General features: G+C 42.3%; 3 protein-coding genes across 5 annotated transcripts; 2 read left to right on the forward strand and 1 right to left on the reverse strand.

Moving 5' to 3' along the window:
- The first annotated feature begins 8,408 nt into the window (after positions 1-8,408).
- On the forward strand, positions 8,409-15,376 carry fez2a (fasciculation and elongation protein zeta 2a). Of its 3 annotated transcripts, XM_080307770.1 has the most exons (10): positions 8,416-8,874; positions 10,132-10,240; positions 10,426-10,542; positions 10,706-10,838; positions 10,932-11,191; positions 11,337-11,417; positions 11,805-11,880; positions 11,952-12,017; positions 13,850-13,875; positions 14,296-15,376. In XM_080307770.1, the coding sequence occupies exons 1-9, from the start codon at positions 8,540-8,542 to the stop codon at positions 13,858-13,860; spliced, it is 1,188 nt and encodes a 395-aa protein (XP_080163896.1). In that variant the 5' UTR covers positions 8,416-8,539; the 3' UTR covers positions 13,861-13,875; positions 14,296-15,376. The 3 variants fall into 3 exon arrangements, with proteins under 3 accessions (XP_026041525.2, XP_026041526.2, XP_080163896.1); XM_026185740.2 differs by lacking the exon at positions 13,850-13,875 and having other exon boundaries at positions 8,409-8,874; XM_026185741.2 differs by lacking the exons at positions 11,337-11,417; positions 13,850-13,875 and having other exon boundaries at positions 8,415-8,874.
- Positions 15,377-16,982: 1,606 nt separating this feature from the next.
- clec3ba (C-type lectin domain family 3, member Ba) lies at positions 16,983-18,759 on the forward strand. The gene is made up of 3 exons (XM_026185053.2): positions 16,983-17,383; positions 17,493-17,591; positions 17,786-18,759. Exons 1-3 carry the CDS (start codon positions 17,287-17,289, stop codon positions 18,184-18,186), a joined length of 597 nt encoding a protein of 198 aa, XP_026040838.1. The 5' UTR covers positions 16,983-17,286; the 3' UTR covers positions 18,187-18,759.
- Positions 18,413-26,952, reverse strand: LOC113032255 (CUB domain-containing protein 1-like). Its single transcript, XM_026185051.2, has 9 exons — positions 26,670-26,952; positions 26,002-26,217; positions 25,544-25,906; positions 25,069-25,437; positions 23,984-24,175; positions 22,808-23,167; positions 22,352-22,708; positions 20,597-20,684; positions 18,413-20,397 (listed from the first exon to the last, which is right to left on the reverse strand). The coding sequence occupies exons 1-9, from the start codon at positions 26,737-26,739 to the stop codon at positions 20,028-20,030; spliced, it is 2,385 nt and encodes a 794-aa protein (XP_026040836.2). The 5' UTR covers positions 26,740-26,952; the 3' UTR covers positions 18,413-20,027.
- Between the last annotated feature and the right edge of the window lie 548 nt (positions 26,953-27,500).

Genomic DNA, 27,500 nt, shown 5'->3' on the forward strand with positions numbered 1-27,500 from the left:
ATCTCCTTGCTTTTATCATGAATGTCACAATTATTTATACTTGTACCGGCTTAATAGTCATTGTCCTCACAACTAATAGTCTTCATTTCATTGCTTGTGTCAGTGCACTCAAAATTGTTGAACATCTTGTCAAACAATTTGTACACCCATTTTGAAAACCCTATTTTTAAGGAGTTTCCATGAAAATCTCCATAAATTACTTTTCTCTTTTTTTTTTTTTTTTTTCTAAATGACATCAGAAACAGCAGTATGCGACATTACGTGATGGCAGAGCTTCAGTTCATCCTTTGTCTTTTTTTTTTTTTTTTTTTTTTTTTAATAAATAGGACAGGGGGAATGAATGAGAGAGAGAGGGGGAGAGAAAGAAAGAAAACCAAAGGGGAGAAGAGACGGTGAGAAGGGGGGGGGGAGAGAGAGAAAAAAAAAAAACTCCTGGGTCACCTGTATGGAGAAAAACAAACAAACAAACAAACAAACAAAAACAAACAGAGGAGACAGCAAACAACAAAGAGCAACATAATAATAGAGAAAACAAAGCACCATCACAATAAACTAGCTAGTCATAGATATCAGTATTTACTAAGTAATAAACGATATTGTGCAGCACGCAAGATAGACAGCGCACAGTGTGCTTTGAGGCAGCAGCCAAGAAAGCTTTAGTCCGCGTCTGTGAATACCCATGTGTGCATACCTGTGTGGATCAGCATGCTTGCATTCCAAAGGTTTCTCCATGTAATGATCTGCTAGGGAGTGTGGGGGGGCCACAGCCCCGTCCTCCAGGGTGTGAAGCGGGTATGGAGGAGATCAAAACTCCAGACATCCAGAGGCCCCCAGAACACAAGAGACCATGGAAGACCAACAGAGGGGCAGCTGCGCCACTGTCCCAGAAAGAGCTGAGGAGAGTCCCAGATGAGGGCTCACTCAGCAGCCGCGGAGCAGAAGTCAGGGGGAGTTGCAGTGACGCGCCCGTGAGCTCCGCCGGCCCCCAGCTGCGCCTGAGTGACCGAGCCCTAGGCCGAGAGGCCGGGGGCACCCCACCTCCAAAGGGGCCCGAGCGAGCCCCAGGCCCCAGGCCCCGACAAGCGGCCGCCAAGGAGTGAGCCGGTGTGTACCCGGACGCCCACCCCCAGACACAAAGAACCACCAACACACCGACACCTGAGGGAGTCCGCCACCGGCAGGGGAAGTGGTGGTGGGTGGAGATAGGCCTCCAATCCTTGGAGGGCCTGAGGTGTCCCCAGAGAGGTGGCGTCTGATACCCAACCTGACATATAGGCACAGACATACAGGCACACACAGACACAAACATCCATTCCCACCCTCATGCTCTCATATACACTTACTCCACACTCAACCAACGTGGAGACAGACATAAAGAGACGCTGTACACACAATCACACTCCCCAAGCGTACTCTACAAACCGGGTCTAGGTACCCTTGCCCCTGGAGGGGGGAATTGCACCCAGACCCAGGTGGTGTTACCCTTTTCCCTGCGGTGGGGAGAGGCAGACCACCCCGACTCCGCAGCAGCAGGGAGGCCCCACACCCCAGACCGCAGTCGGACGGCCAACTCCTCCTACTAGCCCTCCCGCTCCAGCAGGCCGCAGAGAATGGGGGTGGGAGAAGACTCCAAACCTCCCTCCACTCGCTCGTTGTAGTGTTGATGCATATGTGTTCTAAGGTGCAATTAAAACCCAGGAGGGCATGGAGCTACCTGCCAAGGAGCAGCAGGTAAGCGCATAGTCCCTCCTGCTAACCCTCAATGACTAAGTGTATTTAAAATTGAGAGGTGGGCAACGACGTCAGGGGTGAGGTGTACACCCTGATGGTGATTTGGACTCCGTGATTGTGCCCACCCCCAAGATCCTATATGTATGTGTAATGAGAGTGTGAATAATGTGAATGTCTAAGTTGTGGGATAAAATTGAGGCAGAGGCAGCCAGAAGGGGACAGGGGGGGGGGGTAGCCTCCTCTGCACCCTGGTGACATACCCCCACTCCAAGGCCCTGCATGTGTGGGTGGTTGTGGAGGAGCGGGAAGAGGGAGGCAGCTGGAGATGGGGAGGGAAGGAAGGGAGGGGCAGGTAACCCCTCCCTGGGGCCAGCTCCCCCGCTGACCCCAGTAGGCACTCCCACCCTCCGCGACCCGCCAGGGAAGGGGGGCCCAGGCCCATCAGACCGGGGCCCAGTGCAGTAGCGCCCCCCGGCTCCACAGAGCCCTGGACAGTCCACCCAACCCCACCACAGAGAAAACTGTACCCACCCCACCAACCACACATCTTCCAGACTACATAAGACGGTAAACGCCCAGGCTGAGATCTTCCTCCACCTCTCCTGTATCTCCCCCTCCTGCAGAGAGTTCCTGAGAGAAGAAAGCTCCTGCAAGATGTGACCATCCCCCCCACCAGTTGAAGAGCCCCCCAGGCGGCTCGATGCACCGGCGGCACCCTGCTCCAGGGCCGGGCCCCCATGCAATTACTTTTCTCAGGTGAACCTTATCTCACACTAATGAAAATTGGTGTGTGTTACTCTTACTTGCAACCAATGAAAAGCCTCTTCTACCCAGTCACAGGTGACGAGTGAAGGAGCTCCGTCACCAGTATGTACAGGTAAAACATGTTTGCATATGTACCTCTGTTTACTGTAAAAGTTTAGGCCATGTCCTGCACTTACATTTATGCATGTTACTGTAATCCTATTAACAATTCAAACTGTACAATCTGTTGTGCGAAATGCACCATTACAGACTTTTTCATTCTCATCCTTTGTATAGCGTATCCTGGAATTGGAAGCCAGGGAACCCCTGCACACGTTTGTATATCTTGACAAAGCGGGATTCAATCTCGCAAAAGGCAGATGGCGTGGACGAAATCACATTGGAGAAAGAGCCACCATTGATGTCCCAGGCCAACGAGGAGGAAATATTACAATGTGTGCAGCAATCTCAGAAAATGGCGTTCACACCCATATTCCTCGTATTGGTGCATACAATACACAACACCTGTTGGCTTTTCTGGACGCTCTTTATAGGGACCTAATCCCACAAAATGAAAGGGATGATCCTGGTGACAATCGGACAATGTATGTAGTGGTTTGGGATAATGTTAGCTTCCATCACTCTGCTGTAGTCAGGCAGTGGTTTGCAGCACACGACAGGATGCTTATGGAGTTTCTTCCTCCTTACACTCCATTCCTAAATCCAATTGAGGAGTTTTTCTCTTCCTGGAGGTGGAAGGTATATGACAGGCATCCACATACCCAAATGACCCTGCTAGCAGCTATGGATGCAGCTTGTGATGACATCACAGCAGCGTCCTGCAGAGGGTGGATTCGACACTCCAGAAGATACTTTCCCTGATGCATCGATAGAGCTGACATTCGCTGTGATGTTGATGCAAATATGTGGGCAGACAGACGGGAGTGTCTAGATATCAATGATTGATATGCAGCAGTGTCTGTTTTTCAGGGTTTTGTTTCATAACTACTGCAGTAAGGTTTACTGTCTAAGTGAGTTTATGTTTGCTGTAAAATGTTTGATTTGCTGTATTTCCCCAGTTGCACAATGCTGTGAACAGTTTCAATTAAATATTATCAAGAGTGCATATGAAGTGTCTTGATTTTCCTTTACAATTTATGGTTTTCAACATGCCATGGATGCTGTCCAGACTTGACATGTCATTGGGGAGCACCTACAAAGAAATCCGTCACAATGAGAACATGTTCAAACCATTTGATTTTGTGACCAAAGGTGCTGGTGTAATGACTTGTAATTGTGACAGCCCTGACACTTTGATATAAGTACTTGCTTTTGATGAATATATTATCTGTTTTGATTAAGGGACTTGCTTTTGAAGCATTGACTACTTATTTTGAACAACTGACTTTTCTTTTTGATGAAGTGACTCACTTTTGCAAGTTATCCACCATGTTTTGCAGTTTGCACTAATTGTTTTGAGAAGAGCCTTAGTAGTGGTGCAGAGATCAATTCTGTTGTGAGAAATGCACCAAAGCAACTGAGAAAAACTGTATATGAATGTGTGCAGTGTTTCCCTGGCTTCCAGCTCCAGTACACGCTTTAGAGAGAGACAGAAATGCAATGTCACAATATGCCTGTGTACAGTAACAAACAGTAATGCATGCATTTGGTAAAACACATTGTAGAGTATGTGCTGTGGAATTGCAAGTGTACTGCATGAAACTACGAAGTACTGTAAAACAGTTTGCAGTGCAGAACATAGAAGACCAGCTTTACCTGCACATACTGGTGACGGATCTCCTTCACCCTGTCACTGTTTCGTTCAAATGGCACTTTATACAATTGCTTCATGTGGATTTCATTTTTCTTGAGTACTCTGTCAATTGTTGAAATTGAAACAGATTCAATATTGCCAAATACCGTGTAATTCTCTATGACAGCGCTTTGTATTTCTCTCAGCTTTATTGCATTGTTTGCAATGACCATTGCACAAATGGCTTCTTCTTGCTGTGGGGTAAAAAGGGGCCCTCTTCCGCCTCCGCGAGGTTGTCTTACAATCCTATGTGGTGCAGAGTGAACTTTTTGTGAAATTGCAAATACAGTACAGTAACATGTGATGTGTCTGAGATGGCACAGTACAGTACAGTGTATTACTGTTTGCATACCTGTTTTCCCTACGGAATGTTTGAATGATTGAACTGGCAGTAGTTCTTCCAATATTGGGTTGCACCCTTCGACCAGCCTCCTCCATGGTGAGGCCGTGATTGACAACATGGTCCACAATTGTAGCCCTTATTTCATTAGGAATCCGCCTATATCTGCCTCTTCTCCCTCTTCCCCCTCCCCTTCCTCCCCGCATCCTCACCCCTCTTCCACGGTGCTGACCTTCCATTTTGTGTCACAGAAGTGTAGAAATGGTACACACTAGCTCCTGCGCAGTTTATATATGCTTGCCAATTGGGGATTCACAGGATTCATCCATAATTGACAGTGAACAAGTTGTTTGTCATTGGTTACGACTAAACTTTCACACGCCTCCTCATGAGTGACAGCTGTAATTCACCTGAGATCAACTGTTCAATTTCGGAGACATTTCCAGGAACAATGATACAGAAAGGTATAGGATTTGCTTGACAGATGGCCAATATTTGGCATGTGATAACTAGTTCAACAATTTTGTGTGTGATGACTCAAGCAATGGATGTATGACTATTAGTTTTATTGGGAACGACTATTCAGCATCCATAGGTATGATTACTTTTGACTGACATGACATAAGCAAATGGAAATGTCAGAAAGCAGCAGGGAAATGTATGGAAGCAACTGATTCATGTCCAAGATCATTTGCAGTTTGTTCAGAGAGAGGAGAAATTGCTACTATGATGTGCACAAATGACTGAGTGTTGTGGAGGTTGAACTAATAGTTATGAGAATTTCAATTCTGATCTGAGAAACGCACCAAAGCGACTGAGAAAAACTGTATTATAAATGTTACAATCATTCCACTGGTGTCATTTCAATTGCAATGTAAAAAAAAAAATGGGTGTAATATTGTTGCACAAATAGAAATTTGTCTCATTTGAATGTCGTGCTTTGTATCTGTTCACCTCCTTGTTTGTGTGGTCCTCACACTTGTAACTAGGCCTGCCACAAACGATTATTTTCATAGTCGACTAGTCACCGATTATTTTTGCAATTAGTCGACTAATCAGATCATGCATCCGTACAGCTTATTGCACCAGCACGCATCTGCTCTTATATAACTATCTTTAGCTTACAGCTTTAAGTGTTTAAGGTATGTGCTAACTAAAGATAAAGACAAGATGATAGTTTATTAAATTTTAATGAAATCTGCAGATTGTTTCGGTGAGGTTTAGTAAACTCCTTGCTATCTATAATATAACGGGAAACCGGAGTATATTCTTGAGCATCTCACACTTCTCATAATCAGCTGTCTGCTTGACGTTTATTCAGCTGTGTAAAAACTATAACTTTAATCTCAGCCAAACCGATTTACTCAGGAACCAAGAAAATACTGAAAAAGGCCAAACAATAACATTTTAAGTTATCTAAGTGACTTATATATGTTTAACCTGAGTAGCGAAAGACGGCGGTGGGTTTGAAAACGATTTGCCGGGAGTCCGGTGTTCTCACGGACTCTAGTGAGCCTTGAACCCCAGTTAACTATCGAGCTGGTGGGTAACAGACACCGCCGAAAACATCAGAGTGCTTTTGAATATGTGGTGTCTTGATAAACTGTGCAAATATTTAAGGTTTACACTAGAGATGGACCGATCCGATATTACGTATCGGTATCGGTCCAATACTGACGTAAATTACTGGATTGGAGAGAAATAAAAAATGTAATCCGATCCATTAAATATCAAAAAAGCACCTCACAAACATGGCGACATGGCGTAACTCAGCTCATAACCATAGCACATTGGCGCAATATGTGTCACGTGATAGAGCGGCTGTGTGTATTTGTCGCCTCGCTACCAATCCGGCATTTCATCTCCGAGGAAGTGATCCCAGAGAGAAGTAAAGCAAGTGTGTAAGTTCATCTCTGAATGTTTGTAAAGCATTTCCACGTTAAGCTTAACAACCGATATATGGAGCGACTGCCTCTCCCTCTCCTGCTGCTACTTCAATCGTGATACTGATCAATGATCAGCTGATCGGCTTTTGTTTATCGCCCACTTCGCGCCAGAAAGAGGAAACCAGCAGCTGAACAACAGCAGCACGTTTAAGCTTGATAAGCTGTTGTTAGAATTTATTTAATATTACTTTCTAGACCAGGATCTTTTTCTATGTAGCTGACTGCTGGTAACTGTGCAGGGGCGGATCTAGCAAAGTTTAGCCAGGGGGGCCGATAGGGCATGAACAGGGAAAAGGGGGCACAAAGACATACTTTCCTTTCTTATTCTCATTTAAATTCATATCGGTATCGGCAGATATCTAAATTTATGATATTGGTATCGGTATCGGACATAAAAAAGTGGTATCGTGCCATCTCTAGTTTACACAGCTACATTCTCGCCTGAAAATATGTTAAACGTTTATTTTGTGACCCAGAAAGAATAATAAGAGTAATATTAAAACTAACTAGCTGCCGCCATTGTTGGAAACTGAGCAGGGCTGCGCTGGGCTGCACCACGAATTCTGGGACACAGTTCCTTCTTCTTCTTCAGGGTTTAACAGCAGCTGGCATCCTTGTACATGCAGTGCTGCCATCTCCTGTTTCAGTCCGTTATTACACTCTTAAATCCTACTACTTATTCCTGCGTCTTTTGGGATGTTACAAAGTTTCAAACGATGCGTCGACTATTAAATTAGTTGTCGACGATTTTGATAGTCGACATAATCGTGACTAGTCGACTAATCGTGGCAGCCCTAGTTGTAACCTACTTCTTTAGAGTGAGATGAGCTTCGAACAGGACTGCCTGATGAAAGGAGGCTGTCTGGGTCAAATGCACAATGGCATACACTACAAAGAGGTCCGACAGTTTCAGTCCAGAATGACAAAGTAACCATTCCTCTGAATGATGGACTGACATGTGCTGTGGATCAGGTTCAACATGTGTATCACTTTATATATATATATATAATTATATATAATGACAAGCTTTGATACCATTAAGCTGTATTTGAACCCAAGGTACACCGTTGTATACCTTGGATGCTATATTCGGCGAAATGTAAATGTTTTTTTGTTTGCACACAGCTGCATATTTGTTAAATGTTGACAATTTGTTGAAGATTACAACTGTTACCTTTAAAAAAAACTGCATTCATGTATTGTCTGGACATGATTATTTCAGAATATATATGATAATTGCACTATTTCAAAGGTTTATTTTTGACATTTTAATAATCTAGAGAGCTAGAACGTTAGCCACATATTAATGAGTCTGTCGAATAGAAATTGTTTTGATATATAAATTTAGTAATATAGACTTGGTTAAAATTGACTTTAATAGATTTTAATTTAAAAGATTCTGAAAACTGTCGTTTATTCTGTTTGTAATAAATAATAATGTGCCAAGTATAAAATGGATCAATAAATGTATACTATATATACACATCTTTTTCTCATTTCTTAAAAAAAATGAAATTTACATGTTTTACTATGTTTTATCTTTGTGTCAAAATAACACGTCTTTGTGTTGACTTACTTGACACAGAAGATGTGTTAAAGGAGCAGACACATTATTTTGTGTTAAAATTGACACGTGTTGTCCCTGAGCAGATACAGCACATGTGTTAAAATCTAACACGGTGTGAGATTTTTTAACACACCCCAAAAAAGGGTATAAACTCGCCATTGTATCGGGTCAGTAGTGATAAATGATCACGATGCGTTTTTATTGCTTTTAATAATCACGTTGTTGTTCAGACCCCACGTCACCGTGACCTGTTTATATTCCGCGTCTCGCCGCTAGGCGGCCCGGCGCAGGCTCGCTGTGGGCAGAGAGCGGGCAGACAGGGAGGATGCGGAGGCCTGCCAGTCCCACAACAACAACACATCTATCATCCACCCGGGGCGACTAGGCCGGTCCGGGCTATGGCTGCACCTATTGCACATTTCGACGACGACTGGCCGAACCTGGGTGATCCGAGCATGGTGTCACAGGAAGGGCTGCTGCCGCAGAAAGGCCGTGTCGCCGCCGCCGCGAGCGAAGCGGCGCCCGAGTCGCTCCTGTTTGGCGGTGATGATGATGATGATCTGCACGACAGCAGCTTCTCCCCTAGAGAGAACGCGGGGTTCCGGTCCATGGAGGATCTGGTGAACGATTTCGATGAGAAGTTAACCACGTGCTTCCAAAATTTTGACGCCAAGACGGAGAGCATCGCTCCCGTGGCCGTGATCGCCGAGGACACGCTGCTGGAGAAAGACGAGTGAGTCCACGGCCTGTCTACGGCAGGCTGCGTGTTTCCCATCCAGTGTGCATGTGGAGGCTCCAATACAGTTTAAAAAACACGGAAAGACATGTTGGGAACATTTAAAATAGGAAGTAAAGGCATCGACACATCACCTGTTATCAAGATATTCAAACTGAGTAAACTTTAGTTCAGATTAATCTTATGTGCCCTATATTAAAGATCGATATTGGCCGATACTCACAGTTGTTTTATTTTTAACCCATTTCTAAAATCAACATCTTTGTGATATTTTTAAGAGATACATTTGTTGCAAAATAACTGCGATATTATATTTAAAGCTGGTTAAAATATTTTTTTAAGTAGCCTATGTAATAATAATAATTTCATATCAGGGTAGGCTGCTGGTTGTTTAAAAAGTCACCTTGGGCATTTTTACCACATTTAGAAGTTGGGGATTGTTTTAAAGTGTTCATTCCAAAAACATTTACAGTTTCCCAACCTATTCACAAACTGAAAGGAAAAATCAACATTTTTAGTTTCACACTAGACTTAATCCATGTCTGGGAAACTGAGCCTTAAAGTGTTAAATTGAAAAGAAATGGGAGGTCAAGGGTGGAAAAATCCTCAACAAATCCTAAATAGGAAACATGAAACTTGGCTTAAGTGCTCCATCAGGAGGCATGATGCTTCAGCTCTGGGTGTAAGTGGCGCTTTTTAAACGTCATCATCTGTGGTATTTTCAACCTGATAAGCTGTGTAGGGGATTATACTTTTAACCTAAGCATCAGACCTGCTTAATCTGATTGTTATGTTTTTAGATGCAGCATTAAAAAAAGTATTTCTGTGGTGCACACAGTCAGTACCAACATCCTTGCTGATAACGTAGGTTTGGTTTTTAGTAAAAAAAATGTATCGCTAAAGGGGAATTCCAGGAATGCTGTGATTATCTCAAGTGCTGCAAACAGGAGAACTGTTGCTTTTGTTGGTAAAGATTAAAAATGAGAAAATAATCTTTAAAAATGCAAAGAAAAGATGAAGTCCATCCTGATATGTACCTCAAGAAGATATAGTTTCAGTCTCAAACTATAAATAGCCTCATTCTTTTTGCAGTTCATTTGTTTATTTTGATTGATCTCAACCTTGACATAGTTTGTAACACAGATGCTAAGATATTTACAGTCATCAGATCCCATTGGAAACATGTTCAGGCAAATGAAATCTGCAGGACAGCCTTTTAAAGACTATGTGGTTGAAAGTCTCGTGTCCCCTCAGAATCTGGAACACTCTGACGGCTAACTACGGACATGTGATGCCGGTGGACTGGAAACGTTCTCGAACGCGCTCCCTCCACGTTCCCACAATCAACCTGGAGGAGAAACCTGTGAGTGATCCCACTTCTTCCGGCCCATCCTATCTCTGTCTCATTTTTCCCTTCATCCCACCACCCGGCTCCCCTCCCTCCAATGCCAAATCCCTCCTCCGGTCATCTCGCAAATCTCAAATATTCATTGTGCCAGGGTTTAGTGCTTTGATTAAATTCCCTCCTCCTGCTCTGTTCCTGGTTAGAGAAAGGCAGATGTCGCGTTGGAGCTGTCTGACGATGAGGAGCTCAGGGATCAGCTAGACATGCACTCCATCATTGTTTCCTGCATCGCAGAGGAGCCCCTTTTCACAGCAGAGCAGGTACGTTACACAGCCCTGTCAGAATCCAGCATAGTTCACCCCAGAAGCAGCCACACTGGGTCAAGCCTGTATAGGCAGAGCTTAACATGGCTGAAATCTTTTCCACAGATGTTTAATAACTCGTGCTCGATGGGTTATTTTAAGAGCTGGCTCTTTGATGCAGGTTATTGAGGAGATAGAGGAAATGATGCAGGACTCTCCTGACATGGAGGCAGAGCATAATCCGTCACAGTCGGACCTGTCGATGCTCTCTGTGGACGTTCAGCAGCCCAACAGCTGCCCTGACTACGAGGAGAGTGAGTGTCTGCTGATCAGAACAGTGTGTTATGATGAGTTATTTTGTTGCATATTATATTAGTAATTTATGGGAATATGCTTTGGTGGTCCAGGGATGAAAGCCTTGAGCATTGCAGAGCTGAATGAGCGTCTGGAGGAGACTGAAATGAAGATCAGGAGGTTTTCAGAGGAGCTGGTTCAGCAGCTGGCTCTCAGGGATGAGCTGGACTTTGAGAAAGAGGTGAAGAACAGTTTCATCTCAGCCCTCATCGACGTGCAGAACCGGCAGAAGGAGTACCGCGAGGCGCTCAAGAAGAAGAAGAAGCTTAAAGGTGGAGCTGGGACATCGCAAGGTCTTCCGGAGAAAACATCTGTGAGTACTTTAACTTTACAGCCAGGTTTTAAGGAATTCTCACCAGGCCTGAGGTGTTGCTAGAGTGAAAGAGATCTTTCTTTTCTAGTGTCTGCTACATTTACTGTATCTTTTTTCCCCTTTGTTTTTCTTCCTTTCTTGTCAGCGCTTCAGCATGGAGGGGATCTCCTCTGTTATCCAAAACAGTTTCCGTCAAACTTTTGGGAGCGGGTGCAGTGAGAGACAGGTTACTGTGCTTTTCCTTTTCTCTGTGCTTTCCATCTGCTCTCGAATGGTGATGCCAAACCTAGGTTCCCACCTGCAGTTTATCTTTGGGTGTACCTACGTTGGGTATAAAGTATGTGGACAGAATAGCTCTAGTGAAAGTAGTTCAAATCCAGTTTGAAATGAGCTCAAAGGAACGTGTTTGAATAAGAGAGGTGTTGTTGAACAAGGGTTCTTGAGTTTATCTGACAAGTGCTACGTCAGAAAAATAAGCGTTGGGAACCACCCTAAAACACAAACGTCCATTCTACTCCGCAATCTCAAAACTATTAGTAAGATCAGACACTTCAGTTCAGGCTTAACGTGTTGTTTTCTTTAATATCAGTGTGTTTTCTCAATTGTTTTACAGTATTTGACCACAGTCATCCCTTACGAGAAGAAGGGACATCCTCCTTCGATTGAAGACCTCCAGATATTGACCAAGAGTAAGTTGCTTCACCTGCACTGTGCAGTTTGTTGCAGTTGACTTACTAACTCTGATTCATTCAATTCCCAGTTCTGCAAGCTATGAGAGATGATAGTGACAAGGTGCCCAGCCTCCTAACAGACTACATTCTCAAAGGTGAGCTTTTCTCTTGTGTTGTTACACAGGGTGCTTTGCATTTGAAGTAAAATAACATCACAGAGAGACTCCCAACAATCCCGTGTTGGCAGTATGTCTGCATATGTCATCCTTGTTCCACATAACCCAAAAGATCAATAGCAGTCAATTATTACTGTGCTGATGATGTAAGCTCAAAGGGACGCGGCAGCGGTTATATATGCTGCAACCATATGTTGTAAATCATTGATGCTCAAATTCGTTTGATTTCAGTTCATTACAAAATCCTCTGAAAGCTTCAACGTGAGTTTTTAACTCCAAGCTAGACTGTGAGAGTTTTCCTGCATCTAAACAAGCCTTTAGGGGGTGACTTTGGCCTGTGTACAGTGATGAAAACGGGTCTTCTCTATTACCCCATTAAAGCATCGTCCCCTTATGTGTCACCTTTTGATATGCCTGTTGTGGAGTTGGCTTAAAGTTTTTCGGAGACGTAATAAAACCTGATTGTGTAAAAGTCCAAATTTAACATCTGGTTTCTTGCTGGTAAATCTTCATTAAGTATTTTGAACACACCAGCAGATCCTTCAAAATCACTTTCAGACTGTAATGAAATCAGCAATAAATTTGGAAAATTACTTTTGGTACCACTTTATAATAGGGTCTGAACTAAGGGTGTAATTCAACCGGAATTTACTGGAATTAATATAATTTAGTCTGAAATTACAGTGTGATTATGTTAATCTACACATACTTATGGGTGAATGAACTACAATAAGGAGTGTATCAACAGAGTATAAGTAGTCAAGTTTTTACTGGAAAAATGTTTTACTGCAAGTAATTTCATTGTAATTTTACAGGAGAAAACACATTATATAGGAAGTAAGAAAAATTATATAGTAAGTACATAGTAACTCATTTTAAGTAGTGCGTGAATTACTTGAAGTAGTGCAAAATTCATTGTAAGAGGTGTGTTACTTCCAGGTAAGTTTGCGGAAGAGTGTAGTGTAGTGGCTTTTGTGTAGAAAACACAAAATAAACCAAAGATATGACTGAAATGTACAAATGAAAAACAAACCTAAAAGTATTCATAGCTAAAAACCCCAGTTTATTCTTGTTGTGGATATGCATTAAAATGATTCTATTAGTCTTTTTTTCACTCATATTAATCAGGTTTTTTACCCCTCAGTCATAAAAGGCTAATGGGGTTAAATGCTGATGTCATCCACCCACAGTAGTTATTTCTTGCTTCACCCTGCCCGGTGGATGGGTGGGTGGCATGAAGTCTGTAAATGCAATAATCACTGACTCATCACTATACGACTTCACGGGCCTTGATGGACGTCCTGCGATGTTTGGTGGAGTTTGTTTTTTCTTGTAATGTTATATAACAGGGCAGGTGAATAGTGGAACATCCATAAAGCAAAAAGACGAGTTCAGTGCACCACTGCTTACAGTTACTTACACACTATTTAAAATTGCTCTCAGTATAATTTGAGTCTCCTTTCCTGTAAAAACCTGAACTGTTACCCTTTTATTCTGCACTGTGTACTGGATAAGGATTCGTAGGTAAATATAATTACATTGTAATTTCAAATAAAATACACTGAAATCCCATTTAATTTTTGGTGAATTACACCCTTAGCAATGGGTCATATTTTAAAAATGCTACTTGAATTGTAAACACTGTGCACATGATGTTTACCGAGTACAGAACTTTAGTATCTTTAAATATTTGCAGTCTGTCCTTTTGACTGTGTCGTCCACATTTCACTTTCTGTTTCATGTCTTTATTTTTTCTTCCTGTATTTCTTTTGTGCTATTCTTCAAAACAAATCGCTGCCCCACACTCGTAGCTCTGGTGTGAGCCCTGGATGGAGAGGTTTGTGACAGTTCGATTATGAATGTTGTGGTGGTGTTACTCATAATGAGAGAGCGCCTCCTCTTGACCACTGAACTGTAGTGCAGAATGACCCCGATGCTTTCCCTCGCACTTCCCCTCTCTCCTGCACGGTTGTTAGTGTCCAGACCTGCAGACTGTGACTCACAACCACTCACATAGAGATCTGTTTACCTAGCACTTAATATATGAGACACTGCTATAAGGATTAATAGTTATTAATCACAGCTAAGGCTGTATTTGAATCACTCGACCTGCACCAGAAATAGGTTTAGTTGCTCTTGTACATCCTTTTGTTTTTCCTCATCTTTATCTCCTGGATTGTAATTAATGCCTTATACTGAGGCTGTGTCAGCGGCTCCATCGCAGCTTTGTTAATATTGATCTCTGCTGTTGTTCCAGTGGTTTGCCCGACATAGACGAGAGGGAGGCTCTGCAAAGATTGTTAAGCGTGATGAAAAGAAGAAGAGGACTCATTGTTTTGTTTTTTTGCAAACATGAAGCACACTTAATTTATTCCTGGATGTTTTTACCTTTGTGTGTCCAATTTTTTTCCCCTGGATTTTCATTAAGTTGTATTTATTTTGTACAAGCACTATGATTTCAAAGCGTGTGTATTCTTGTGAATTTTTGTTTTTAATTGTCTCGCAGGGTGATAGTGTATCCTAAGTTAGTAAATTATATAAGAAATGTAGACTGGCCGTGCACTGAGCTTTGCTTATTGATTAGAGCAAAGCTGCACCGCGGTCGGCTTTGTGTTTATCGGAAGTGCTGAGCTGTACACGGAGCGGAGAACGCGATGCACAAAGCGCTCTGATACAGATGTTGCAGTGATAGAGGATTGTAATAGTGAATGTTAGCAAGCTTCTAAACTGATAAGCTTACACAGAAAATAACTTAAGAATTTTAAAAAAGAGGAGAGTGAACCACAAGATAGTATTTATTACAGTAGCACCTGAAACAGATGAGAGAGCTCTAAGGGAACAAGATACAAATAATTAAATACAAAATGATGAAGATTACTCAGATTATCTGAAACCTGTGTTTATAAACACAAAACTATCATATAGTTCAGTTTTCCATGTAGCCGCAGACAGAGGGGAGCCATCTGCTTTCATCTTAGCACACTGCAAACATGATTGTTATAATTTCATAGAAGATGACGTACTGTATTGATGGCTGAGGTGATTTAGTCTGGACTGATATTTACTGATTAACTTACTAACTATGCATTTGAGTGAATTGTGACCCACGCACTGTCTGTACTCTTGCCTCTGTGCATGGGGCGGCGTACACTACCAATGGGCATTGCTGTTCTCTATGTATTACTTTATACAAGCTGCCTTTGCCTTTGGCTGAACTTTTGTACATTATAAATGACTTATTTTCATTGAATGTCATGTTACTAAACCACAGAACTCGCTTCCATGTTTATTTATTTTGTAAATATTTTCTTGATAAAATATTGATGATATTGATAAAATCGCATCGTGTCGTTTCTTAATTTCAAACAATGCTCGCTATATCTTGATGCATGCTCAATTATCCAGGTAAGGAAATCCCAGTGAAACGCTACGTTCATAAGGACAGGATCAACTTTTTGGGAATGCTCACTATAGTGACAATAAGCACCAGCACTTCTACCTCAAACAGCATCACCGAGAAATATATGCGCCTTGCTTTTCAGTCAGTGGTTTGCAACAAAAATACAAAATGCAAGTAAAATGTACAAAATACTATAGATAGATGGCCTAAACACCCATATCCCCTTTATTTAATATCTTGCTATGCTTAAGGGGTCTGTGTCTGACAATTTTGTCAAAAATATGCACATAAATAACCTGCAGTGCTCATCCTGTTCCACCTCACACAAATGAACACATACCCATCCTGCTACTGAATTGATGCCATCCTGGAGAAGCTGCAGCTGTGCAGCTTGAATTGGCTGGAGGAGAACAAACAAACTGCAACTGTAGAGAAAAATCAGTCAGCCGGGATACGGAGGGAGGAATGGGCTGCATTTCTCTCTCCACTGCCTGCAAACTGTTCCCTTTTTGGGGGAGGACTACTTGTTGCCTCTCCAGCATATGTGCTGCCATTTTCAACAACGGGGGATTTAGGTTTGTTTTGTGGCTACAGGACCTGGGCACCTTCCAGTCATTGAGTCAACCATGAATTTGTCGGTATGCCAAAGAACTTGTCAAATATGAGCTTAAGCTGTCTGTCTGACACCTAAAGCTTGGATAGAACAGTCATACAACAGGACAATGATCGCAGCACATCAGCAAATCTACAACAGATTATCTGAACGAGAAATGAATCAGCATGTTGCAGTGGTCCAGCCAATTCCAGACCTCAGCCTGAATAATGAGCTTGTAAACCTGAATGAACTGAAGCAACACTGTAAAGAAGAATGGACAAAAAATCCTCCATAACTTGAGAGTCTGATTAAGTCATACAGAGTACAATTACTTCAAGTTAGTGTTGCCAGAGGTGGTTAAATCGTGGGATTTTTCCACACTGCCTCTGGTGTAATATGTCATGTGTTGCTGTTCATCCGAGTTTGCATTTTCATTATTTTTAAGGACTGTACACGTGAGAATGATAATTCTGTTTGCTTGCGTTTGCCAGGCTCTGTGAAATGTGGCTCTGTGGATAGTGACTGGTTGGAGTCTTGGCCAGTCTTCCCTTTCATTGCTGGCTGATGGTCAGTAAAACTCTATGGGCTTCCAGAAACATTTTAAAGTCAATTTCACAATAGTGAAATTACTTATTACACAAGTCTCTGCCACATGTCAGCTACACACCCTCCAGCTCATTTAGGCGATCCAGATGTAAGCTGTGGACCCCCCCCCCCAAAAAAAATCCAACCTTTGGCCCTTAAAAGAAATACAGCTGGCTCTGTGACAGGAAAACAAGAGATTAGATCGACAGTTCAAAAAACTAAGATAAAAGCCTTTTCATGTGTTCGTCATTTTAATAGTTGTTGCCGTTAAACAAAAACCGATGCAGGTAATTGACAAAATAGCTTCATCAACATGCCGATCCTGTTAAATTCTATTAATGTAATAAATGACTGCACACTCAAAAGGACAAAAGGATATCTGTAATTTATTGGTGTCTTACAAACATATGGAAAAACCAGCCATGCTTGTCTGAACACTGTTAAATACAAAAAGCTGCTCCCCATCCATCTCGCCTCAGCCTTTCAAAAGCAACACAAACCTCTGTCAAACATCTGTAAAACATTTGTTCTCTCTCAGATAAGATTTCCTCACTCCGCTCTGTGCCTCCAGCCCGAGTGTGTAAAACGCCACAGTCTGGCCAGCGCTCAGAAGCTGTGCTGCACCAAAACAGGCTCCCTGCATTGGATTTAAGGTATTTTTTCCAGGTATGATGGATGCTAGAGGACTTTGGATGGTGCTCTGCCTTCTCTTGTTGGCACACGGCTCACCCCAGCAGAACTCGAAGAAAAGAAATGGCAAAAAAGGTAGGACTTCATATTCACCAGCTGAATATAAAATCAGTGGCTTCTACAGGACAGTATTGTTAGAGTTCACCTTGTTTTTTTGTTTGTTTGTTTCGGTAATTTTGTGCAGAATCTGCCATCAACTCTACAATCGAGAATCTGCAGAGGCAAATTGATGACATTACTCGGGATCTGACCGTGCTGAAAGAGCAGCAAGCTTTACAAACAGGTGTAGACTTCTTCACAAACACCATGCAGTTAGATTTTTTGTAAAGAATGCCCCAAAGTTGCACAATCCACTCAAGTATTTGCTTCAGTTTGCAGGCTGCATGTCATTTTCTAGTTAAACAGCTTTCTAGAGATGGAGAGCTGAAACAGATCCAGGGCTTTTGAACCACTTCCTCATAATTCCCTCTCTATCAGTTTGTCTAAAGGGCACAAAGATCCACAGAAAGTGTTTTCTGGCCAATCTGGTGAAACAATCCTTCCATGCCGCCAGTGAAGACTGCATCGCCAAAGGAGGCAGCCTAAGCACTCCTCTAACAGGAGACGAAAACGACCATCTCTACAGCTACGTACGCCAGAGCATCGGCCCCGATGAGCACATCTGGCTGGGCATTAATGACATGGTTACCGATGGCCACTGGGTTGACCAATCAGGCTCTAATGTGCGCTTCAAAAACTGGGAGACTGAAATCACCCAGCAGCCAGATGGGGGATCCAGCCAGAACTGCGCCGTCCTCTCCATCACGGCCAACGGGAAGTGGTTCGATGAGAACTGCAGGGCTGAGAAGGCGTCTGTGTGCGAGTTCAACATCGTCTGAGAGACCATCTGTTGCTCCGTTTTTCAGTCTCTGACATTGCTTTGTAAGCATGAAGTGCAACATTATGAAATGCGCTGAAAAATAATGCGCTGCATCTTTAATCAGCCTGCATTTTCTCGGCCAAGCCTTCCAGATGTCAGTCCAGAACAGAGATTTCACTTGGTGCTCTTTGTATAAGCTACACCCACTTGTACATACACTCCATAAACAATGCTTTAAATATTCATTGAGGTAAACACTGGAGGGTTTGTCTTTATTTTTCTCTTATTAGCCGCCAGTTAACATAACAAAATCTTTTCTTACTGAGTTACTAAGTTCTTTTTACAAAGTGCCTTTTCTGTGCCACCTTCTTTATTTCTAAATGTTAAGTTATGCTTCTCATGTTTTATTACAGGATATTAATGAACATGTTTACCATTTTATTCTTCTCTCTGATGTAAAAAACAAACAAACAAACAAACAAACAAACAAACAGCAGCAGATATAATGTGAATGTACTACTCCTCATACAGAAAAAAGCTTTTGTAACAAATCTATTACAACCAAAGGTAATAAATAAAACCTGGGTTATGATTGTTGTCATTTTCACGGTCACATCATAAGATCATACATTCATTTCCTCCATGAATAAACTAAACAAAAACAAAGCATGAGCATAGGGTAGTTTCTCGTTTAGTTTTGGTTTTTAAATAGGTGTGCCAAGTTGACTGATTCATTGTATTGTGCAACTGATTCAGTATGAACGTAAGACTCCCGCCTGTCCAATTTATACTGGAACTAAATCCAGCCTATTCACTAAGAGAGAATGATGAGAGTATGATGAGTACAGTCACGTAACACACACACACACACACACACACACACACACACACACACACACACTCTTTCTTTACTCACTGTGAGCCACTGAGACTGTAAAACATTTATGGCCACACTCCGTGGGGAAGAGGAATTTTCAAGACCAAAGTCCTTCTGAAGCACTTTTCCTCAAAGAGGACAGATGCATGCCTTGAAAGAAAACTTTTCTCTTTCATGTTTAGGCTCATGCTAGAATAAGGGACATTTAAACAGCAACATATTACAGCTCACTACTAAATAAATACATTTTATGGCAGATGCAGCTGCTGATATAATGCAAATAAATGTATATTTTTCCTCATTGTAATCCAAACAAAGCTGTGTCTGTCCTCATAACAAATGGTGAAACAGGTTTTTTTAACTACTGATCAGTGCTGATCATGATATACAGTCTCAGTATGAACTAGTAGCACTTTAGGCTCGAGCTTCTCAAATGCTCGGTTTCAGTTTGGCACCGTCCCAGTAACACAAATGACTGAAAACAACTATAAGATCCTTACTAATTTCTAAAGGGAGCCTGACCTATATGTAAGGCTCATTTATGGTGTAATGACACTACAGCTAGAAAACAAAAAGCAACAATGAACAACAGAAGGACATGCTGCTGCAACATACGGCTGCTGCAGTCCAGACCGTTGTGTTCTGATAACGATATAATGTATTTACAAAATATCACAAATGGAAAACGTTCATTTCCTGAAAGCAACAGAAGACCTCTTTATAAAAACTAAAAACCTGTGTAGAAGGAATGATTAAGTGCTGCTTTTGAAAAAGAAGAACCTTAACCTGAGACAAAACGCTGTAACAGCTGCAGACAGGTTTGGAAGCTGTTTGTGTGTGCCTCACTTTAGTGCAAAAGCTGCACTCAACACAAAAAAAGTGTCTTTTGGGGGTCTGAACAGCGAGCAAACACACGGGGAATAAATATCCCAAAGTTCAAGTGGGTCAAGAGAAAAATCAAAAAGTCGAGTCCAATCTTCTGCTCAGTTGCCGCCCTCTGGCTCCAGTCGAGGCCCCAGATTTGAAGACTGTTCGTCCTCACTTTGGTCCATCAGGGTTTGGTCTTGGCTCGGAGACCTGTTGGGAAGTGGAGGACCCTTCTGTGACGAGAGCAGTGGCTTTTGAGAGTCTGTGTGTCCCGTGAAATGTTGGTATGTTTCTCCATAGATGCCAATATCTGCACCCTTTTTCAGCAGGTGTGTGTAGACGAGTGTGTCGTCGATGGAGGTGTACACGTGAGCGTCATCGTCTTCGTGTGTTTTCGGGGGTCCGTTGTATCCTGGCAGGAAGTTGATGCCATTTGGATTATAGACAGAGACTTCGTGATTGAGCTTCTTCTTCTTCTTCTTCTTCCTATTTGGCAGAAAAGAAGATCGGAGCTTTTTTAAATTAAATTTACTGATAAATTATGCTCGCTATGATTTTCGATGAAGGACAAAAATTTCTAGCAGGTTGAGGAGAGCAGATAAGTAAACAATGTGAAAATACCCATGTTAACTGTAAAGAAAAATAATAAAACTCAAAGAACAAAGGATAAAAGAGTAATACTCACCTAATCACCACACAGACCACAACCAGCACCATTACAAAAATGACCAGCAGAGCAGCCACCACACTCAGGATGTTGATTAGTAAAAGGCCTAGAAAGAAAAAAATGGCAACAAACACCATAGTCAGCTTTTTCTATCACATTTTTCCCTGACATTGACAGACGGATGGTGGACGCTCCTGCAGTGATGCAGACACTGCATCAATCCGTTGTGGTAATGAGAGCTGAGTATGACAGCAAGGCTCTCGATTTACCGGTTGATCTACCATCAAACCCTCACCTATGGTCACAAACTCTGGGCAGTGATTAAAAGAAATGAGTTTTCTCTGAAGGGTGGGAGGTCTCTCCCTTAGAGAGAGGTAGGTGGTTCGGGAATCTGACTAGGATGGCTTCTGGGAACCTCTTGGCTGAAGTGTTTCCGGAATTTCCCACTGGAATGATGCCCTAGGACACACCCAGGACATGCTTGGGAGATTACATCTCTCAGCTGGCCTGGAAATGCAGCAGTATTCCTCCAGATAAGCTGGAGGGGGTAGTTGGGAAGAGGGAGGTTCTGGGTGTCCTTGCTTAGGCTGCTGCCTCCTGAAGCTGAAGAATTAATAAAAATATAGATAAATACAATCCTGGTACTGGAGCTTTCTTCTTGCACAAGAGAGAAAGAAGGAAAGTAACTGCGTAAGTAACTTTTCCCCCAAACAGAACATTGATTAAAAATCAGCAAAGCAGAATAAAACTTTGCACTAAGGTTAAAAAAAGAAAACAGTTTCAGTATCCATGACCTCCACGCTCCCAACTTTGAAGCCATACTACAGCTTCATACTCCTGTATGCTACAGCTGCAGCAGTTCTTTAGGCGAAATACTAAAGCCAATCAGTCAGTGATGATACTTTATGTAAATACATCTGGCGAGCAGAGCACCAACAAATTAAATTCCTCAACAAGCTGCGTATGACATTTTACCAGCCCATCACACCTCCAGCTGTACGGCAAGTCTGTGTATGAATCTCATTTCTTAATGAGAAACCAAAAGCACAGAACAGAGCAAAGTCTTCACTTCACACAACTGGGAACCAGTGCTCAGTCTGGGCAAGCAAGTCATGTTTCTGTGACACATCACCGATGACACATACTGTCATTCTTTCAGAGCCGTTAAAACAACCTGCCCTGACTGAACTGACTGTGCACTGGTAGGATCACATGGAGGAGGCTTTTGAAAGCAAGCTGGCCAAGTTTTAAGGACTTGTTTCGGGAGGACTGCCAGGAAAAAGGTCATCTTCCTGTTGAAGTAGGCTGCAGAGTCCTCACCCTGCCAGGCGTGAAGAGACCACACAGAAACACAGCTATCAGGACTGCAAAAGAAGCAGCTGATGGAGCCTCCAGGTGGATTAAGTGGGGAAATCTGAGGCTTAATGTCAGGACCTGATCAATCCCTGGCTGGGTCGCCAATCCGAATCACCCAAGGAATCTAGGAAAGATCACTGATGATGCTCGCCAGGATGCATCTTTCATCTACATATGCACAACAGTGTATTGACCGAAATGTTCAGCTGGCTAACATCCTTATCAAGGCAACAGAAACAAGCTGATGCATGCTGAAAATTAAAGTTTGTCACATTCGTCTTCAAAAGCCAGAGGACCTTGAGTGTCTGGACAAATTTTCATGGAAATTCATTGAAATATTCTTGAGAATTATATATCTATTTTTTAAAAATCAGAAAATTATGATATAGATTAAGTAACTGTAAAGTTTCCTCTTACCATTGCTCTTCTGCAGGGAGATCTTGGTAATTACGCTGAAGTTTCCTCTTTCAGGCAAACAGTTGGACATGTTGAGGTAGAAGCTCTCAGAGACCGTGAGCTCGCTATTGGCCACCTCATCCTCCCTGTGGCTGTAGTCCTCCTTGGGGCTGCCCATTCTTTGCACCCGGATGTTGGTGTGGCGGTTGATGCACTTGGGCTGGCTGAGCTTGGTAAAAATCAGCTGCGCCTCCATCTTCGGAGGAACTGAGACAATCCAGGAGACGGTGGAGTAGGCCTTCATTCCCGCTGGCCAAGCTGGAGTAGCCACAAGTTCTGGGGTGTCTCTCTTTGGAGAAACGGTGAATATGTATCTTTCTGAAGGTTATTGCAAAAAGAAAACAATGTGAAATATTAATGGTCATTTAATGTTCTTATTTTATTCAGCTTATCCCCTTCAAGTGTGCTTGTTTTTACCTGTAATCTCTTTTTCAAAACTGGCATTCAACACAGCCGATCTTGGTGCTTTAGCATTCATGCTGGACCACCATGTGACAGACACACTTGTGTGAATGTGGACGGTCTGTATGGCTCCGTTGGGGCAGAAGGTCCCAATAGTTGCTCCATTCTCTTCTGCCACGTTAATAGTGACGCTGTCATCACATAGCTGTCCAGGTAGGGACTGCTTAAGGGGCCCGGTGGGAGAAATCAGCTTTACCGTGCCGTGCTGACCGGGACGCAGTATCCACGTCACACAGCTCAGAGGTGCAGGGAGGCATGATGGCAGCAGAGGCACCGACAGACTGACTGGATCAGGACATTTACCAGAACTACAATCTGAACGGAAAGAGGTTCTCAAATGAAACTGATAAAGTTCTTTACAGTACAATGAGAAGCACTTTTAGTAGAAGGTAGTACAGATGTTTTTAAACACATGGTCTGAACTAACTTTAATGAACCTGTAAGCACATGTGAGTACTAATGTATTTGCCAACAGCTGTAACATCTCCTTTGAGCACCCAAATTAGGAGGCGTGTATATAAACTGAAAAATAAAATATAATAAAATATAACTTAGTAACAAATCTAAAACAGCAGTGAATATTTATCCTTAAATTACACTATATTACAATGCATTTTAAACGCCTTCATTAGTATTATTATTATTATTCCGTCTTAAAATCAAAATTTTGAATATTTTCAGCTGAACCAACTCTGATTTGCCTGAAAATTATATGGATTAAAAGTAAATAATGAACTTCGCCTTGGTATAAGAAACACTTTATATTTATTTATTTTTTTAAAAAGATCCCACCATTCACTTTCCAGAATTATGATAAGAAAAACCAGTAAAAATTTCTTTTGAGATATTCAAATATTGCCTCCGATTTTAAAATGAGAAACACGGTGGAAGTCAGACTATTTCTCAAAAATTATATTTTTAAAATTATTTAATATATTATGTAAAAAATTCACAGCAATCATTTTAAATATATGTTCAAACTTTGGACCATAGAATTTTTAGCCAAATCTAAGATGATTTAGATTAAATGACAAAAGTATTATAATGAATTATTGATGATACATCTGTGGATTTTACACAGTGAGGCTTAAACAGCTGATGAAACGAGAGTTTAAGTAAATCTTGAGTTACCTATGACTTGCGTGGCTCTGACTTCCATGTTGCCAGGAAAGCAGTCCTCAAAAGACAGATCAGCACTTGATGTGACTGTGATGTTGTCTTTTTTCGCCGAGTTTATTTTCATCACGCAGTCAGGGGTCGATGTCACCGTGGAAATGTTGAGAGAAAGGCCCTCAGTTTTGCTGAGATCTACTCTACATGGCACTGGAAGGGTTGGGGGCAGCAAAACAAAGCACGTACAACAAATGTGATTCCTCAAACTTTCCTGGAAATTTATCAGTGCTGTCATACATGACTAAGAGATTAGGCAATTTAAGAGTTTGCCTGGGCTCAGAAACAGGCCATAACACACACTTTCCAAGTCCCTCCTATTCACAAATATTACAAGAAAGGGAACATTGTCATACCACTGACTAATCAAACTGCACCTTTGTTGTAACCTTTAAGACGACAGAAAAAGAAAAAAGAAAGAAACTATTTATACAAGTACATGCTGCCACATGCAGAGCAGGCAGCACACATCTCCCCAACAGCAAAACCACTGTACAAAAGAAACTGCAGTACTAAATTTAGCCATGTGGGACCCACACATTATTAATCGGTTTTGGAAATGGAGCTACACTTAGTAACTACGTGTTTGAAACACTTGGAGTCAGACGAAGCATCAGCATCACCCAACACCTTACAGTGGGAGAAACCACAGACCAGACTATCTGAGCTCACCCTCTTTAATAATACTATAGCTAAAGACATAATGTGATGGAGCTTTTAACCCCTGTGACTAACATGCTTCTGGTGCTTGTTGCTTACTTGTGGGTCAGACTGCACTCATCAGCTACACACCTGTAAAGTCTGGTATGTATTTACACAGTTGTGCTGCTCTAACATAGAAAAAGTTTGACATATAGACATGTCACTGCACATAATAACACACCTTCAAAACATGAAGACATCCTCAGTATTCACTTGTAGTCTTGTTAGGGCCTTTTGATTAATTACAAGTCCAATACGCAATCTTCTTTCAGCTCCATTTTTGGTCTCTACCAACTCACACTTTTGTTACCAAATGCTCCACAAAGTGCTTATATGATACAGACCTGTTGACGCTGGGCTGGAAGCAGACACCTTGAGGGTGAAGGTGAGTCCAGGAGAATCAGCAGGTGCTCTCTCCATCTCGCAGTTCCTCAGCGTGAGCAAAAAGTCTCCCTGGTTCTGGAGCGGCTGTGTGTCATTTAGCCCCAGAACCGATGTCACCCTGCCTTTCTGGTGGTACTCCACTGCTACTTCCTTCTTCACACAATCTGGCTGTGTGAGGTTTAGAAACTGAACATTAACCCCGTGTTTGTCTGGGACCTGAAAGTACCACTCCATGATGTCATCATCAGGAAAACTCTCTGGGTAGTCTGGCGAGAGCAGCTCTGAGGAAGAGGTCCCTTTTGGTAAAGTCAGAGAAATTCGGGCAAGAGCTACAACACACACACACAACACACCAAATAAATTGAAATTAAAACAAAAATTGTTAAATGACACTGTAATTTTGAAAGAAACACAAAACAATGAATGTAAACTCACACTTGATTTTTTCCCGCACAGTCACATCAAACTTGTCATTTTGCAGCTTCTGCTCTGCTGGGACGTCCACAGAAAAGCTGCCGCTTTTCAAAATCTGAGCACTGCTGATGGTGCCACTTCTGCAGTACTTCCCCACAGCCACATTGCCTGTAGACTGGAAGGCCTGGAGGGTGTAGGTGTGTCTGTCTGGACATTTCTCAGATGGATTGATCTGTTTAAGACCCGTGTTAGTGAAATCTATTTGGAAAGCTTTTGGCGCTGCGGCTGCTAGATTCCAGGTAAACGTGCGGTTAAAACGCAGCACATCAGTCGAGCTGAAGTCAGTCTGGATGATGTGGCCACTGCATGACTTCGTGGTGCAATCTGAAAGGAGAAAATGAATCCACTCATACTGCGTTAGTCCACTCAGGACATTCAGTCTCACTGATAAAATAATCAGATATCACACAGACACTTACTTATACGCCGTACAATTTCTATACTGAATACATCTTGAGGTGTGGAGCATTCAAGCGCCACTGACACAGTACTTCCACTGAATGAGTTCAGAGATTCAATACTGCAACGTTGTGTGTTCCCTGATCCTGTACACACTTGGCAACCTTTGACCTGATTATTATTTCTGATGTTTATAGTGGCTCCTGGTTCAGCAGTGAGAGTCAACTTCTGGGCCCCTGGAAGCAAACAGAGAGTTATAGTGAGCAAAGGGATAAACATGTGTGACCTGTGTCATATCTGGAAATAACACAGTGAAATTCCATTCACAAATAAAACTGACTGCTGTGATGGATGAAGCTTGTCTTAAGTGTTCCTGTGACTAAGCAGGTCTGTACTGAGCAAACCTGAGCAAGCTCAGCACATAATATGGTGCTTCAGTCAGGTCTCTGGGTCGGCCATAACCTAGTTTACACTGAAATGTTTGTTATTCAAATTTACACAGGGGCAAAACCGGCACAGCCCATATCAAATGACACACTCTGGGAGCTTCTTGAAAGGGATTTTCTTGCTTCAGCTGTTTTCAGCTTCTGAGTGAAGACAGTGTCAATATTTAACGGACAGATCCACCAACCCACCAATATTTCACACTAAATCTCTCCCCCTGGTTCATATTTAAGGTTCGGATTACCTGACACGGTGGACACGATGAACGTAAGAAGTAAAATCCACAGAAGGGCCGCGCCTGTTGATACGGACATGCTGCCCTACAGTGAAGCTCTGAAACTTTCAATCCTGAGAGAAAAAACAAAAATAAAATCAGCGGACACATTTCATCGCTTCTTGTCTGGAGCTGGGACGCCACATTTTCCTCTGCGTTACATCAAGCTCACGGAGCAGTTGTTGACACAACGAGTCCACTCCCTATGTGAACGTGTGCCAGCAAGGAGGGAGTGTTGAGGCCAGGTGATGTTTAAAGGCGTGGCTAGAATCGCCATCTTGGCAGGTAGGCGTGCTGACGCGTTACGACACGTGATGTAGAACAAAAGTGCTAAAATAAAGTGAAATTTCTGGAAAATATGCAGAGTTTGATATATGATATTACCGGAAACGATAAAACAGGCTCAGTCCTCTCATGACAATAAAATCTAGATTTAGCCTGCACTGCTTTTAGACTTAAGGAATGCGATTAGTAACAACTGTGCTTGTCTTCTGTTTCATGTGAAAATCTTTATGATCGAGTGTAAAATAGCAGAACAGATCGAGGGAGTTGTGCCACACCCTGTTTCTAGGGAAGAAATTGATCATGTGACCGCACATTTATGGAGAGTCCGACATTTTTCTCATCCTGCAAAGAAGCGCCTCGTTGCATGAGAATTAAGCACATTTAAGTTCAAGTGATTTTTGCCTTTCCAGGTAAAATTTCTGTGATCAAGGTATTTTGATTATTTTGTCTGTTTTAAACAAGTTTGAAAACATTTCACAAATGTGTTAGTCCTTTTGTAAGCCACACTGAGTCTAT

This window comes from Astatotilapia calliptera, chromosome 11 (assembly GCF_964374335.1).
Source record: "Astatotilapia calliptera chromosome 11, fAstCal68.1, whole genome shotgun sequence".
NCBI classification, from domain to species: domain Eukaryota; kingdom Metazoa; phylum Chordata; class Actinopteri; order Cichliformes; family Cichlidae; genus Astatotilapia; species Astatotilapia calliptera.

Excerpts from the sequence above, each read along its gene's own strand:
- clec3ba (XM_026185053.2), top strand. The coding sequence starts at position 17,287 with ATGATGGATGCTAGAGGACTTTGGATGGTGCTCTGCCTTCTCTTGTTG. Across the intron at positions 17,384-17,492 it reads GAAAAGAAATGGCAAAAAAG|AATCTGCCATCAACTCTACA; the intron begins GTAGGACTTCAT and ends AATTTTGTGCAG. Across the intron at positions 17,592-17,785 it reads GCAGCAAGCTTTACAAACAG|TTTGTCTAAAGGGCACAAAG; the intron begins GTGTAGACTTCT and ends CCTCTCTATCAG.
- fez2a (XM_026185740.2), top strand. The coding sequence starts at position 8,540 with ATGGCTGCACCTATTGCACATTTCGACGACGACTGGCCGAACCTGGGT. Across the intron at positions 10,839-10,931 it reads CTGCCCTGACTACGAGGAGA|GGATGAAAGCCTTGAGCATT; the intron begins GTGAGTGTCTGC and ends TTGGTGGTCCAG. Across the intron at positions 11,881-11,951 it reads CCTCCAGATATTGACCAAGA|TTCTGCAAGCTATGAGAGAT; the intron begins GTAAGTTGCTTC and ends TTCAATTCCCAG.
- LOC113032255 (XM_026185051.2), bottom strand. The coding sequence starts at position 26,739 with ATGTCCGTATCAACAGGCGCGGCCCTTCTGTGGATTTTACTTCTTACG. Across the intron at positions 25,438-25,543 it reads TGTGCGGGAAAAAATCAAGT|CTCTTGCCCGAATTTCTCTG; the intron begins GTGAGTTTACAT and ends TGTGTGTTGTAG. Across the intron at positions 20,685-22,351 it reads CTCCCTGCAGAAGAGCAATG|GCCTTTTACTAATCAACATC; the intron begins GTAAGAGGAAAC and ends TTTTCTTTCTAG.